The following is a 15,382-nucleotide window of genomic DNA, read 5'->3' on the forward strand; positions in this document are numbered from 1 at the left end:
TTCCCAGTTTGTGGGCTGTATATTTTTAAAATACCCTTTACCTTCTTCCATTTTCGCATTAGAAATGAGCATCTGTCTCAAATGCTTCAGGAGGCCAGCCCAAGTAAACGTGCTGTATGCCAATGAATTCTCAGACATTTGAGGAATGTTACGAACACCCAGCATCTTGAATTCTGGATGGGGAACTAAATTCTCCATTAAGTCTCCTGCAAAGAAAAAAAACAAACAAACAAAAAACAAACCTGAACTAAATTTTTAAATTCCACAGTTTCAACTGGCCCATATACACCCATGATTTGATAGTTGAGGGATCAAATGTGTTTTCTCCTCCAGGACCAAAACTGCTTAAATTTTAAAATGTAAATACAACTTCAGAGACAATGTCTATTACAGACCACATATTTGCTTGATTTTGGCACCTACCTTAACAGAGTGAGAAAGTATACTTTGCCAAAAGGAAATAAGAGTTTCTTTTTAGCTAAGAAACTGGGATATGAATAAAATATTCAGCAAAACTTCAGGAAAACAAAGTAAGCATAAGAGCTAATATGCTTTATTGTAATTCTCTAAATATTCTTTCAGAAACTTTCCCAGCTCTCTTATTTGATCGTGTTAAATGATAATCAGAATCTGTCAACATCAAACACTACTGGGAAAGAAGACAAGATTAGTAATTCCTGAAGACAGAAATACTGTCTATATTTAGAACCTTGTATTTGTAATGAAATAGAACTATGGAGAAAGGCTATCTTTTCATTCAGAGCTTATTTTATACATTTTAAATGTTTCTATATTTTTAACATATCACATTTTTACGTTGTATATAATTTTAATATAGTTACAGAAAATACCTGTAGAAGAAAGAAAATATACTACCATAATGTGAAATATAAATTTTTTTTTTTTTTTGTCTTTTTGCCATTTCTTGGGCCGCTCCCGAGGCATGTGGAGGTTCCCAGGCTAGGGGTCGAATCGGAGCCGTAGCCACCGGCCTATGCTAGAGCCACAGCAACGTGGGATCTGAGCCGCGTCTGCGACCTACACCACAGCTCACAGCAACACGGGATCGTTAACCCACTGAGCAAGGGCAGGGACCGAACCTGCAACCTCATGGTTCCTAGTCAGATTCGTTAACCACTGCGCCACGACAGGAACTCCTGAAATATAAGTTTAATGATATGCAAACTCATATCCTATGTCCTAATGGAAGGAACAAACTGTGACACAAATGTCTACAAAATGCTGCACAGAAAAGGACTTTTTCTTTTTTTTTTAATTTAAAAACATTTTTTGGGGAGTTCTTGTCATTGCACAGTGGTTAACGAATCTGAATAGGAACCATGAGGTTGCAGGTTTGGTCCCTGGCCTCGCTCAGTGGGTTAAGGATCCGGTGTTACCGTGAGCTGTGGTGTAGGCTGCAGACGTGGCTTGGATCCCGAATTGCTGTGGCTGTGACGCGGCTAGCGGCTGCAGCTCTGATTCAACCCCTAACCTGGGAACTTCCATATGCCGCGGGTGCAACCCTAAAATAACAATAACAAAAAACAAATAAGACGCACTTCTTTCTCTGTCCCATACCATCCCCAAATCAGGGCTTTTCTTAGCCTCAGCTAACATCACCACCATCTGCACTGTTGTATAAGCCAGGGTCCCATGAATTATGCTCTACACCCCTCATTTCCTAGATCCAATCTAGCACTTACTCCTGTCCATTTTACTCCACCCCCCAAATTTGTTGTCTTTATTCTTTGTGTGTGTGTGTGTGTGTGTGTGTGTGTGTGTGTGTGTGTGTCTTTTTGTCTTTTCTAGGGCCACTCCTGTGACATATGGAGGTTCCCAGGCTAGGGGTCCAATCAGAGCTGTAGCTGCAGCCTACACCAGAGCCACAGCAACTTGGGATCCGAGCCGCGTCTGCAACCTACAAAACAGCTCACAGCAACACCGGATCCTTAACCCACTTAGCAAGGCCAGAGATTGAACCCACAACCTCATGGTTCCTAGTCGGATTAGTTAACCATTGGGCCAAGATGGGAACTCCCATTGTCTTTATTCTATCTCCATTTGCTTAGTCCCATTTAGTAAGAACCTATTCTATGCCAGGCACTGCTCTGAGGACAGGGGATATAATGGTGAACAAAACAGAAAAGGCCTGAGTGTTCCCATCATGGCTCAGTGGCAACAAATCTGACTAGCATCCATGAGGACACAGGTTTGATCCCTAGCCTCGCTCAGTGGGTTAAAGATCCTGTGTTGCTGTGAGTTGTCGTGTAGGTGGAAGATGTGGCTCAGATCCCACATTGCTGTGGCTGTGGTGTAGGCCAGCAGCTACACCTCCGACTTGAATCCTCACCTGGGAACCTCCAAATGCCACAGGTGCAGCCCTAAAAAAAAAAAAAAAAAAAAAAAAAAAAAAGACAAGGCCTTGTCTTCGAGAAATTTCTATTCTAGCCAATAGAAACAAAGTATGCAAAAAGTAGTAAACAAAATAATGTCAGAGAGTAAAAATCCTGGGAAGGAGGCAAACAGGATGATACAGGCACCGACTCCTCAAACAGGATACTGAGGCTGGAAGGCCATTTCAAGGGGACTGAGGTTTGAAAGAGAAAAAGGGAAATGGTCAGCATAACATTCTTAGTAGAGGGAGCAGGAAGGTAACAAGAACAGAATGAAGAGACACCTTTGGAGTTCCCTGGTGGCCTAGTGGTTAAGGATCTGGCATCGTCACTGCTGTGGCTCGGGTTCTATCCCTAGCCCAGGAATTGTGGGCAAGCCAAAAAAGAAAAAAAGACAGCCTTTTGAGAATGAGCTGGGCTATCTGAGAAGAGATGAGGCGGCCCCTGAGGTTGTAACTCATGAGCAATGAGAGAATGCAAGAGAGAAGAGAAACTGAAAGAATATAGATCACATATCTTCACTGTGATCAACTGTAGGCTTTATCATAAGAAATCTGGACCTAAGTTTTTGGTTTTTTGGGTTTTTTGCCACTCCCACGAAAAACATGGAAGTTCCTGGGCCAGTGATTGAATCTGTGCCACAAAAGCGACAATGCTGGATCCTTAAACCTGCTGAGCTACCATGGAACCCCTTACCTCAATTTTTCTTTTTTTTTTTTTTTTTTTATGGCCGTACCTGTGGCATGTGGTTTCCCGGGCCAGGGACTGAAAGTGAGCTGCAGCTGCAACCCACGCCACAGCTGTGGCAATACCAGATTGTTTTTGTTGTTGTTGATTTTTTAAAGTTTAATTGAAGTATAGTTGATTTGGTTGTGATAATTTCTGCTGTACAACAAAGTAATACAGTCACACATATACACACATCCATTCTCTTTCAGGTTCTTTTCCCACATAGATGATCACAGAATATCGGATAGAGTTCTCTGTGCTTTATAGCAGGTAATACGAGATCTTTAACCCACTGCACTGGGCTAGGGACTGAACCCAAACCTCTGCAGCAAATTGAGCTACTGCAGTAGGATTCTTAACCCACTGTGCCACAGTAGGAATGCCTCAAATTTTTTTTTTTTTTTGGTCTTTTTGCCTTTTCTAGGGCCACACCCACGGCATATGGAGGTTCCCAGGCTAGGGGCTGAATCGGAGCTGTAGCTGTCAGCCTACACCAGAGTCACGGCAATGCGGGATTCGAGCCGAGTCTACAACCTACACCACAGCTCATGGCAACGCCAGTTCCTTAACCCACTGAGCAAGGCCAGGGATCGAACCCACAACCTCATGGTTCCCAGTGGGATTCGTTAACCGCTAAGCCACGAAGGGAACTCCAATTTTTTTTTTTTGGTCATTTTTAGGGCTGCACCCAAGGCACATGGAAGTTCCCAGGCTAGGGGTTGAATGGAGCTGTAGCTGCTGGCCTACACCACAGTTCATGACAACACGGGATCCTTAACTCATCGAGTGAGAGCAGGGTTCATGGATACTAGTTGGGTTCTTAGCTGGCTGAGCCACAACTCCTCAATTTTTAATTTTACGTTCTTGGTGTAATTATTTGTTTAATGTGAACACAACATCTGTTCCCCAGTGGATCCCCAACATTTAGCATAGTGCCTGGCATACAGCAGGAAGTCAACAAACATTGGTTGAATGAACAGATGTGCAATATGGTAAGTACCGTGGAATGTACAAAAATTAACAAGACACATGTTGCGAAGGAAGCTGCGAGGAAGCTGCAAATTAGCGGGGACTACAAAACGTGAACAGGGCAGACTCCTCCTCTAAGAAAACACATGGTGCCTGTTACAGAGGTAGCATCTGGGAAGCAGTCAGAGGGAGACTTTGACAATGGCCGGATCCTTAACCCACTGAGCCACCAGGTCCTGTGCGTGTTACTTTTAAAGATAAGCAAACACACTTAAAGAAATAATATCTCCCAAAGCAACAGAAATAAAAGCAAAAATAAACCAATGGGACCTAATCAAACTGACAAGTTTTTGCACGGCAAAGGAAACCATAAAAAAAAACCCCAAAAAGACAACTTACAGAATGGGAGAAAATAATTTCAAATGATGCAACGGACAAGGGCTTAGTCTCTAAAATATACAAATAGCTTATACAACTCAACAGCAAAAAAGCCAATAAGCCAATGGAAAAATGGGCAAACGACCTGAATAGACATTTCTCCAAAGAAGATAGACAGATGGCCAACAAGCACATCAAAAAATGCTCAACATCACTGATTATTAGAGAAATACAAATCAAAACTACTATGAGGTACTACCTCACACCAGTCAGAATGCCCATCATTAATAAGTCCACAAATAACAAATGCTGGAGAGGTATGGAGAAAAGGGAACTCTCCTGCACTGTTGGTGGGAATGTAAATTGGTACAAACGCTATGGAGAACAATATGGAGCTACCTTATAAAACTATACATAGAACTCCCATATGACCCAGCATCCCACTCTTGGGCATCTATCCAGACAAAATTTTCCTTAAAAAAGACACATGCAGGAGTTCCCATCGTGGCGCAGTGGTTAACGAATCCGACTAGGAACCATGAGGTTGCGGGTTCGGTCCCTGCCCTTGCTCAGTGGGTTAACGATCTGGCATTGCCGTGAGCTGTGGTGTAGGTTGCAGACGCGGCTCGAATCCCGAGTTGCTGTGGCTCTGGCATAGGCCGGTGGCTGCAGCTCGGATTAGACCCCTAGCCTGGGAAACTCCATATGCCGAGGGAGCAACCCAAGAAATAGCAAAAAAAAAAAAAAAAAAAAAGACACATGCACCCGCGTGTTCACTGCAGCACTATTCACACAGACAAGACATGGAAACAACCAAAATGTCTATCGATAGATGACTGGATTAAGAAGATGTGAATGGAATACTACTCAGCCACAAAAAAGAACAAAATAATGCCATTTGCAGCAACATGGATGGAACTAGAGACTCTCATACTCAGTGAAGTAAGTCAGAAAGAGAAAGACAAATACCATATGATTTCACTTATATCTGGAATCTAATATATGGCACAAATGAACCTTTCCACAGAAAAGAAAATCATGGACATGGAGAACAGACTTGTGGTTGCCAAGAGGAAGCGGGAGGGAGCAGGGAGAAACTGGGAATTTGGGGTTAACAGATGCAAACTATTGCTTTTGGAATGGATAAGCAATGGGATCCTGCTGTATAGCACTGGGAACTATGTCTGGTCACTTGTGATGGAGCATGATAATGTGAGAGAAAAGAATGTATGCATGTATGTGTGACTGGGTCACCTTGCTGTGCAGTAGAAAATTGACAGAACACTGTAAATCAGCTATAACGGAAAAATAAAAATCATTATTAAAAAAAGACAAAACAAATAATAAAGGCAGGTGTTCCTGCTGTGGCGCAGTTGGTTAAGAATCTGACTACAGTGGCTCAGGTCCCAGCAGAGGCTCGGGTTTGATCCCTGGCCTGGTGCAGTGGGTTAAAGGATCTGGCGTTGCCATTGTTGCAGCATAGGTCACAGCTACGGCTCAGATTCAATCCCTGGCCCAGGAACTTCTAAATGCCATGGATACAGCCATTAAAAAAAAAAAAAGTGAAGACAGGATGAAAAATGGGTAGAGACCTATGCAGAGGAGGCAGAAGGGGATGAAGCTGGAAAGTTAGGGTTCAGGGCATAATGTGGAGGCCAGGCCAAAGAATAACGACAAATCTGGCAGGTAATGTGTGAGCCACAGAATGAGGGTTAGGAGTCCACGGATTAGATCTGTGCATCCGGGAGGCTCCATTTGGGGTCTGTGGTGCAAAACGGACTGAAGGGGGAAGAGGCAGGCAACAGGAAGGAAAGCAGGATCAGGACCACCTAAGCCAGGACGGTCCAGGAAGATGTGAGCTTCTCTTTTTATGCAAAAAGAGAGAGAGAACTGCTTTGTATTCCGGGGCACAGGCAATGTTACTTGAGAGTTACTGACCCAACGGTACCAGTGTCAGAGACAGAGTTGTAGGAGAGAATGCAGACAGACAGCAGAGATGGCACCAACGGGGCTGAGTATACGAATGAGGCAGGAGGGCAGTGGGAGAAACCCAGGTGACAGGAATGGAGGAGGGCCACAGGAGAGAAGATGGGGGAAAAAAACACTGAATCCATTCAGAACATGCTAAATTTGGAGAAGCAAAAGGCAGCTAAGAAAACTAGGATAGACAGTATTTGGGAAAGAGATGAGGATGAGGGGGTATAGATTACAGAGTCACTGGCATCTAGATGATCTGAATTGATAAAGGAATATGTGACCAATAAGCTGAAAAAAGAATGGTGGGTTTCACGATGGGGTGCTGTAAGTGACCGTTGGGCACCTTTGTGAATATGCTGGAAAACACTGAATTGTACACTTTAAAAGGGTGAGTTATATGGTGTGTGAATATCTCAAAGTTATTATTTTCCCTTTTTTTTTTTTTTTTTTTTTTTTAGGGCCACACCTGAAGCATATGGAAGTTGCTGGACTAGGGGTCGAATCAGAGCTGCAGACCTATGCCACAGCCACAGCCACACCATATCTGAGCCACATCTGTGACCTACGCCACAGCCTGAGGCAATGCCAGTTCCTTAACCCACTGAGCAAGGCCAGGGATCGAACCTTGATCCTCGTGGATACTAGTCAGATTCATTTCTGCTGAGCCATGACAGGAACTCCTACTAGTCGGGTTCTTAACCCCCTGAGCCACAATGGGAACTCCTCAAAGTTATTTTAAAAAAAAGGAAGAAGAAGAAGATGAGCAAGGATCCAGAATGGAATCGGTGGAAACCCTCTACTCTTCTGAAAAACTCAGTAACTCTCATATCTTTTCAGTAAGACAGTTTAGAGAACCAAGGTGCTCTTTGGGAAGGATTTGGAGATGAGGGAGACCGGAGTTTATCTTCAGGCAGAGGGGAAGAGCCAGAGAAGAAGGACTTTGAGGCTTTCAGAACTTAAGACTTTGCTACAAGCAACGTGCAGGTAGACAGATACCTAGTGGATTTCTTCTGTAGTGCCATGAGCCTTCCCCAGAGTAAGTGGGTTGGAACACACTTCCCAGCTGATGTGCGAGGACTTGGTTTATATCACGGAAGGAGATCTGCTTGATATTCATCAGTTTTGCACAGATCTTATGAACGGCATCATTCTCATGAACAAGGAGGGCGTCTGAAGAGCGGTACAAGCGAGAAAGTGTCAAAATGGAGTTGTAGTTCTGAACAATAACCTGGAGAGAAAAAGGCCAAAAATAAGAAAGGCAGGAGAGAAGAGTGGTTAAGAGGGTAGATTCTAAGGGGATCCTGCCCGGGTTCAAATCCTGGCTCTTTCACTTTCCAGCTCTATGATCTTCAACAAGTTATTTAACCTCTGTATGCCTTAGTTTCCTCATCTGTAAAATGGGGATAATAATTATCCCAGTCTCCTAGAGTTGTAAGGATTAATGATAGGATGCAAGGAAAGCACTTAGAACAGTGTGCTATGTATAATAAGTGCTCAATATATGATGACTATTTCCTATCAAACTTTATTCCTACGTCATTTCCTGTAGTGACTTATTTCACTTGTTTTTTTGCTTTTTAGGGCTAGACCCAAGGCATATGGAGATTCCCAGGCTAGGGGTCTAATCCGAGCTACAGCTGCCAGCCACAGCCACAGCCACAGCCACGTGGGATCCAAGCCCTGTCTGCAACCTTTGCCACAGCTCATGGCAATACCAGATCCTTAACCCACTGAGTGAGGCCAGGGCTTGAACCTGCAACCTCATGGTTCCCAGTTGGATTTGTTTCCACTGTGCCACGATGGGAACTCCTCACTTAAAAAAAATATACATATATCTATATCTATCTATATCTATATATGTATTTTAGTGGAACACATATTTTTAAATTATTTATTTATCAGCTGCCCTGCAACATACGGTGTTCCCAGGACAGGGATCAGATCTGAGCCGCAGTTGTGACCTATGTTGAAGCTGCGGCAATGCTGGATTCTTTTTGTTTTGTTTTGTTTTGTTTTTTTGCCTTTTCTAGGGCTGCTTCTGCGGCATATGGAGGTTCCCAGGCTAGGGGTCGAATCAAAGCTGTAGCCGCCAGCCTACGCCAGAGCCACAGCAACGCGGGATCCAAGCCGAGTCTGCGACCTACACCACAGCTCACAGCAACGTGGGATCCTTAACCCACTGAGCAAGGGCAGGGACCGAACCCGCAACCTCATGGTTCCTAGTCGGATTCGTTAATCACTGCGCCACGACGGGAACTCCAGCAATGCTGGATTCTTAACCCACTGTGCCAGCTGGAGATTGAACCTGCGTCCCAGTGCTGCAGATTCCACCGATCCCACTACACCACAGTGGGAACTCCTCATATTTGTTTTATTATTTCTTCTACTAGGCTGATCGACAGGAAATTGGCCTACATGGAAATTTCCTCTCAATGGAAAGCAATGAAAATTTTTTGACGATTGGCAATGGCACAATGAGGTCAAGGTCCCTGCTTTACATACTGTAGCCAGAGGGACTAAGCCAGAAATGGGTTCCTGAGAGAAGATGCACAATTGTCTTTGGAATTTTTATAAATAAGGACACTTCATTTGTTTGGAGAAGTTAAAGCAAAGTTAAATGATTTTATTTTTGGTCGCATCTATGGCTCATGGAAATTCACAGCAGGATTCAAACCCACACTTGTACAGTAGTAATCAGAGCCACAGCAGCAACAATACCAGATCCTTAATCTGCTGAGCCATAAGGGAACTCCAAAGTTAAATGAATTGTTCATGAAAGTACTGTATTGTAGAATCACTCCTGATATAGTAACTTAACATTTCCAAAGAAAGGGTGAGATCAGTCTTTTACCTACATTTGTTTTAACTGCAAAGAGTTCAAGATATAAAGTTTTTTGGGTTTTTTTTTGTCTTTGGTCTTTTTAAGGCCACACCCATAGCCTATGGAGGTTCCTAGGCTAGGGGTCTAATCAGAGCTGTAGCTGCTGGCCTATGCCACAGCCACAGCCACGCCAGATCAGAGCCGCGTCTGCGACCTACACCACAGCTCATGACAACGCCGGATCCTTAACCCAATGAGTGAGGCCAGGGATCGAACCCACAACCTCATGGTTCCTAGTCAGATTTGTTTCTGCTGCACCACAACAGGAACTCCCAAAATAGAAAATTTTCAATTGATATGTTCATACCTCACCAGTTCCATAAGGCCATATAATCTGATTCATTTTCAAAGAGTTTGAGTACTGATCTTCTAAGTTCTGTGTAACGAAAGCTCCCAGCCCTGATCCTGTGCCTCCAGCCATACTCATTATGATGAAAAAACCGCTCAAAGAATCACATTTCTCTACTTCCTTCTGGATTAGGTCCATTATGGATTCTTTGTGCCTGGGTCCATGAACAGAGTAACTGTGAAATACAAAAGAAAGAAATACAAACACCTTTCAATTTAACCGGGGAAATGGAATGCAGAGAAAGACATAGGGTAGAGGAGGCTTTTTTGCCTTGTTTTGTTTTTGTTTTTGCTATGCCCACAGCATGCAGAAGTTCCAGGACCAGGGATCAAACATGTGCCACAGCAACAACTCGAGCCACTGCAGTGACAATACCAGATCCTTAACCTGCTGAGCCAAAAGGGAACTCCAGAGAAGGCTTTTATGTGTTTGTTTGTTTTGTTTTTTTTAGGGCTGTACCCAGGCTAGGGGTCAAATTGGAGCTATAGCTGCCAGCCTATACCGCAGCCACAGCCACGCCAGATCTGAGCAGCATCTGTGACCTACACCACAGCTCATGGCAACACTGGATCCTTAACCCACTGAGCACGGCCAGGGATCGAACCCGCATCCTCACAGATACTCTTCAGGCTCACTACCACTGAGCCACGATAGTAACTCCCCAAAGAAGGCTTTTTAAACCTATGGAAGTGAACTAACTCTCATGAAAGGTACAGATACCCTGCTTGACAAGATTTAAAATACATGAGTGAAATATTTTTAATAGGTGAATAGGTCTGCTAGGAGAGTGAATTTACTGGGAATAGAACATTCTCTTTTATAGGTCATTCCTTTTGCTAGGGACTTCAATGACCAGGTAGTTCTGCAAGTCTATGGTACAACATAATATTCAATATTCATAACAATATTCCTAAAGCAGTCATTTTAATTTTACGGCACATTAGAACTACCTAAGGAAGCTCTGAAAAATTCCAATATTCAGACTTCTCCCAAACCAATTAATGAGGATTTCTGGAAGTGAGCCCCAGGCATTGGAATTTTCCAAAGAACCTGAGGCAATACTACTGCCTTGTCATATTCCCTGTGAGCTGGAAAATCTGCCAGATAAACATACTATATTGATAATAAGTTAGCTGGCAGGATGACAGTAAAGAAGTGGAAACCCCTGCTGCAAGAGATCCTTGGTTTCATCACTACCTCAACCTGAAGCACAGACCTACATGAGATAGAATGAGTGTCTTCTGACTGAAGTCACACTAAATTTTAAAACAGCAATTTCAGATTTCATGTTTGCTATATCAATCACGCAGCTATAACTTCACTGTCCGTTAATCAACTATGCAGCTCTAGCTACACTGAAAATTATGAGGGATTATTCTTTTAAAAATTTTTTTAGGAGTTCCTGTTGTGGCTCCACAGTAATGAACCCAGCTAGGATCCATGAGGACATGGGTTTGATCCCTGGCCTTGCTCAGTGGGTGAAGGATCCAGCGTTGCCCTGAGCTGGGGTGTAGGTTGAAGATGCGACTAAGATGCCGCGTTGCTGTGGCTGTGGCTGTGGCTGGCAGCTGTAGTTTCAATTCGACCCCTAGCCTGGGAACCTCCACATGCCGTGGGTGTGGCCCTAAAAAAAGCAAAAAAAAAAAAAAAATTTAAATTTAAGCATAGTTGATTTACAATGTGTTCATTTCTGCTGTAGAGCAAAGTGCTTCAGTTTTTTTAGATATATACATTTTTAAATATTATTTTCTAGTATGGTTTATCATAGGACACTGAGTACAGTCCTCTCTGCTACACAGTGGGACCTCGTTGTTTATTCCCTCCGTGTGTAATAGCTAACATCTGCTAACCCCAACCTCCCTCTCCACCCTTCTCTCAACCCCTTCCCTCCTGGCAACCACAAGTCTGTTTTCCACGTCCATGAGTCTGTTTCTGTTTTGTAGATAGGTTCATTTGTGTCATATTTTCGATGCCACATATAAGTGATACCGTATGGTATTCGTCTTCATGAGGAATTATTCTTACCCATATGCCCAGTTGTTTCCAGAACCTTGTTTTTGACAGAAGCAAGAATGCTGACCATATTTCCATCGGCCAGAATGGGCGGCCTTTGACAGTGTTTGATTGATAACTTTAGGTTCCATGTCAACAAGCACAGCACGAGCAATTGGAACTAGAGAGGGGAAAAAGTCAAAAGAAAAATACTGCATATGTCTCACCTGAATTAACTCAGAGCGCAAACTTCGAGGTCCAAAAAACAATTCAAAGACTGAGGATAGGAAGATCTGTCATCCTGCTTAGGAACTGAGGTGGGAAGCAACAGGTATATGCGGATAGTTCATAATGCCTAGCTTTCTGCTAAGCAGGGTTGATTGAACATGGGCTAAAATGATGACTGAGTCAAGGTGACACATACCTGTTGAGTGCTTATAATGTGCTATGTACTATGCTGGGAACACAGAGATGAAGACAACATTAATCCAGCCCTAGGAGGACTAGGAGGACCAGAGGGAGAGATAAAACACCTCAACACTAAACCACAGTATGATGTGCTATGACCCACAACAAACCCACAATAACAGAGTAACACATCCAGAGGTACAAAACACCAAGGGCACAAAAAGCAGCTCAGAATTATTAAAGAAAAAGGTGGAGAAAGAGCAGTTGCAAGAAGTGATGGATAGAAAGCAGGCAGGGCTCAGATCTTAGAAATCCTTGTACGTGATGCTAAAATGGTTGAAATTTATTTATTTATTTTTTAGGGCCACACTAGTGGCATATGTAAGTTCCCAGGCTAGGGGCTGAAGTGGAGCTGCAGTTGCCAGCCTATGCCACAGCCACAGCAACACAGGATCTTAGCTCCATCTGCGACCTACACCACAGCTCATGGCAACCCCAGATCCTTAACCCAATGAGTGAGGCCAGGGATTGAACCCACATCCTCATGGATACTAGTTGGATTTGTTTCCACTGTACCACAATGGGAACACCCAAAATTTATTTTTTAGGCAATGAGAAACCACTGTAAATGTTCAAGCAGGGGAGGCTATTCAGATGTTTTTTCAATACAGCAGTGTGGAGGACAGATGTGATAGACACAAGAGACCATGCAGGGAAACTCAGAAAGAGAGTCTTGAAACAGTCCAGGTAAGAGAGGACAAGAGCTAGAATTAAGGCAATGACAGTGAAGATGGAAAGTGGAGAAGAGTTTCAAGAGATATGTAGGTGGTAAACCAAGCAGCTCTTGACATCTGATGGTATGTGGGTAATAAGAGCCAAGTTTTTTTTTTCGGGGGGGGCAGTAATTTGTTTTTTTCTACCCGAGGTATGTGGAAGTTCTTGGGCCAGGGATCAGATCTGAGCTTCAGCTGCAACCTATGCCACTGGAATGGCAATGCTGGGTCCTTAACCACAGACACTACTGATCCCTTTATGCCACAGTGGGAACTCCCAAGAGCCTAGTTGTAAAGGAAAGAAAACAAATGTCCTTGGTATGTCCTTGAGTTGAGTTTGAGGTACATATGAGGGATACAGGTGGAGATATTCACTAATCAGTCTGCAGAGGAAGAAAGGCTAGACTAAGAGTTGAGAATCACTAGTATAAAAGATGTAGCAAAATTCAAGAGTAATTGAAATTGCTCAGAGAGCATTATACAAGTGAGGATAGCAGAGACACTGAGATGCAACCGCTGGAGGAGAAAATTTCGGAGCCTAAGCAGGAGGAGTTTCAAGGAGAGAGTTTTATAGTTAAGGTTACCAAATGAGGTAGAGAAGTTAAGTGATTTTTTTTTTTTTTTTTTGGTCTTTTCTAGGGCCACACCTGAGGCATATGGAGGTTCCTGGGCTAGGGGTCTAATTGGAGCTTTAGCCGCCAGCCTACATCACAGCCACAGCAACACTGGATCCGAGCCGCATCTTCGACCTACACCACAGTTCACGGCAACGCCAGATCCTCGACCCACTGAGCAAGGCCAGGGATCAAACCTGCAATCTCATGGTTCCTAGTCGGATGAGTTAACCACTGAGCCACGACAGGAACTCCCGAGGAGTTAAGTGATTTAGGAAAAGAAAACCAGTCATTGGACCTGGTAATTTAAGAGATCATTGGGAATTTTTCATGGAATAACTTCAGTGGTATTATAGGGCAGAAGCAGGATTATAGTTGGTTAATGAGGGTTCTTCTTTCAGAATCTTAGATGAGAAAGCAAAGAGATAAGAGGAAGAAGAAAGCTATAGTCAAGAGCTAAGTCAGGTTTGGTTTAGGATTGGCAAGATCTGGGCTTGCTAACGTGTTGAGGGGAATATGTCACCAGAGAGACAAAAGTTCTTAATAAAGAAACAAAGGGCTGAAAGCAAAGTCGTTCTGCAGTAAGGTGGACGAGGAAAGGGTTCAGACACCATGAGGAAGGTCTGGCCTTGAAAAGGTTACGTCAGAATAAAGGACAGGGGAGTTCCCGTCGTGGCGCAGTGGTTAACGAATCCGACTAGGAACCATGAGGTTGCGGGTTCGGTCCCTGCCCTTGCTCAGTGGGTTAACGATCCGGCGTTGCCGTGAGCTGTGGTGTAGGTTGCAGACGCGGCTCGGATCCCGTGTTGCTGTGGCTCTGGCGTAGGCCGGTGGCTACAGCTCCGATTCAACCCCTAGCCTGGGAACCTCCATATGCCGCGGGAGCGGCCCAAGAAATAGCAACAACAACAACAACAACAAAAGACAAAAGACAAAAAGACAAAAAAAAAAAAAAAAAAAAAAAAAAAAAAAAAAAAAAAAGAAAAAAAAAGAACTTAGAGTGCTCACAAAAAAAAAAAAAAAAAAAAAAAAAAAAAAAAAAAGAATAAAGGACAGGACTCTGGAGCACACATACCTCCATTTTCCTCCTCACTGAAGAATCTTTCTTTGCAAGATGCTTGATATGCCTCATTCTCTCTTTTAGAGCAGAGTCCTTGGGGACAGTGTGAATCACTAAATAAAGCATCAAACACTTCAAAACCAATCTGATTACCACATTGACCAAGTTGCACTGTTACTATTGACATGCTGAGACACGAACTAGGCCTATTCTCTCAAAAAAGTGAGCAACCTGTAATTGAAAAAATATAGCCTTTGAGTAATATAGCCTTTACATTATTAATAAAGAACAAATAAAGTATCACATACGTTAATACACAATCAATAAAAATTAATTTTTTTAGGAGTTCCCATTGTGGCTCAGGGGCAATGAACCTGACTAGCATACATGAGGATGCAGGTTTGATCCCTGGCCTTGCTCAGTGAGTTAAGGATCTGACATAGCTGTGAGCTATAGTATAGCTCAGAGATGCAGCTTCGATCCCACATTGCTGAGGCTGTAGCATAGGCTGGCAGCTGCGGCTCAGATTCGACCCCAGGCCTGGGAACTTCCATATGCCTCAGATGTGACCCTAAAAGAAAAAAACATTTTTAAAAATACTATATATGTCTATGGCGCTGTAGATAAAATAGCTATCTTGTCTAAGAAGCCAAACATTTAAGAAAGTTGTTCTTTTTCTTTATATGGTTTTGGGATTTACTGTACCCAAATTCATTTATATAAAGCTCAATAGTTTTCAAATTTTCATTTGTAATCACTATTTTCCTAAGTATGCATTTAAAACAAACAAAAAAAAAAACAAAAGGAATCCCGGTTGAAGGAATTCATAGCATACACTTCACACCACAGGGACATAATG

At 43.2% G+C, this 15,382-nt stretch overlaps 1 protein-coding gene across 4 annotated transcripts in view; it reads right to left on the reverse strand.

Annotated features, from left to right (window-relative positions):
• The window catches only part of TUBD1 (tubulin delta 1), a 140,806-nt gene that overhangs the window by 124,887 nt on the left and 537 nt on the right, over positions 1 to 15,382 (reverse strand). The window contains exons 2-6 of one of the 4 annotated variants that reach the window (XM_003131670.5): positions 14,539 to 14,754; positions 11,702 to 11,849; positions 9,635 to 9,851; positions 7,443 to 7,674; positions 42 to 206 (exon numbers count right to left, since the gene is read on the reverse strand). In XM_003131670.5, coding sequence (XP_003131718.1) covers positions 42 to 206; positions 7,443 to 7,674; positions 9,635 to 9,851; positions 11,702 to 11,849; positions 14,539 to 14,710 — 934 coding nt within the window. In that variant the 5' untranslated portion in view covers positions 14,711 to 14,754. Of the gene's footprint in view, positions 1 to 41; positions 207 to 6,061; positions 7,675 to 9,634; positions 9,852 to 11,701; positions 11,850 to 11,895; positions 11,981 to 14,538; positions 14,755 to 15,382 lie in introns of all 4 variants that reach the window. The other 3 variants (XM_005669003.4, XR_014821292.1, XM_013981124.3) reach the window with 3 other exon arrangements.

The sequence above is a fragment of the Sus scrofa genome, chromosome 12, assembly GCF_054392235.1.
Source record: "Sus scrofa isolate SSC_HxYL_T2T_F1_AM1 chromosome 12, Sscrofa_HxYL_maternal_Yorkshire_Landrace_v2.0, whole genome shotgun sequence".
Lineage (NCBI taxonomy): Eukaryota > Metazoa > Chordata > Mammalia > Artiodactyla > Suidae > Sus > Sus scrofa.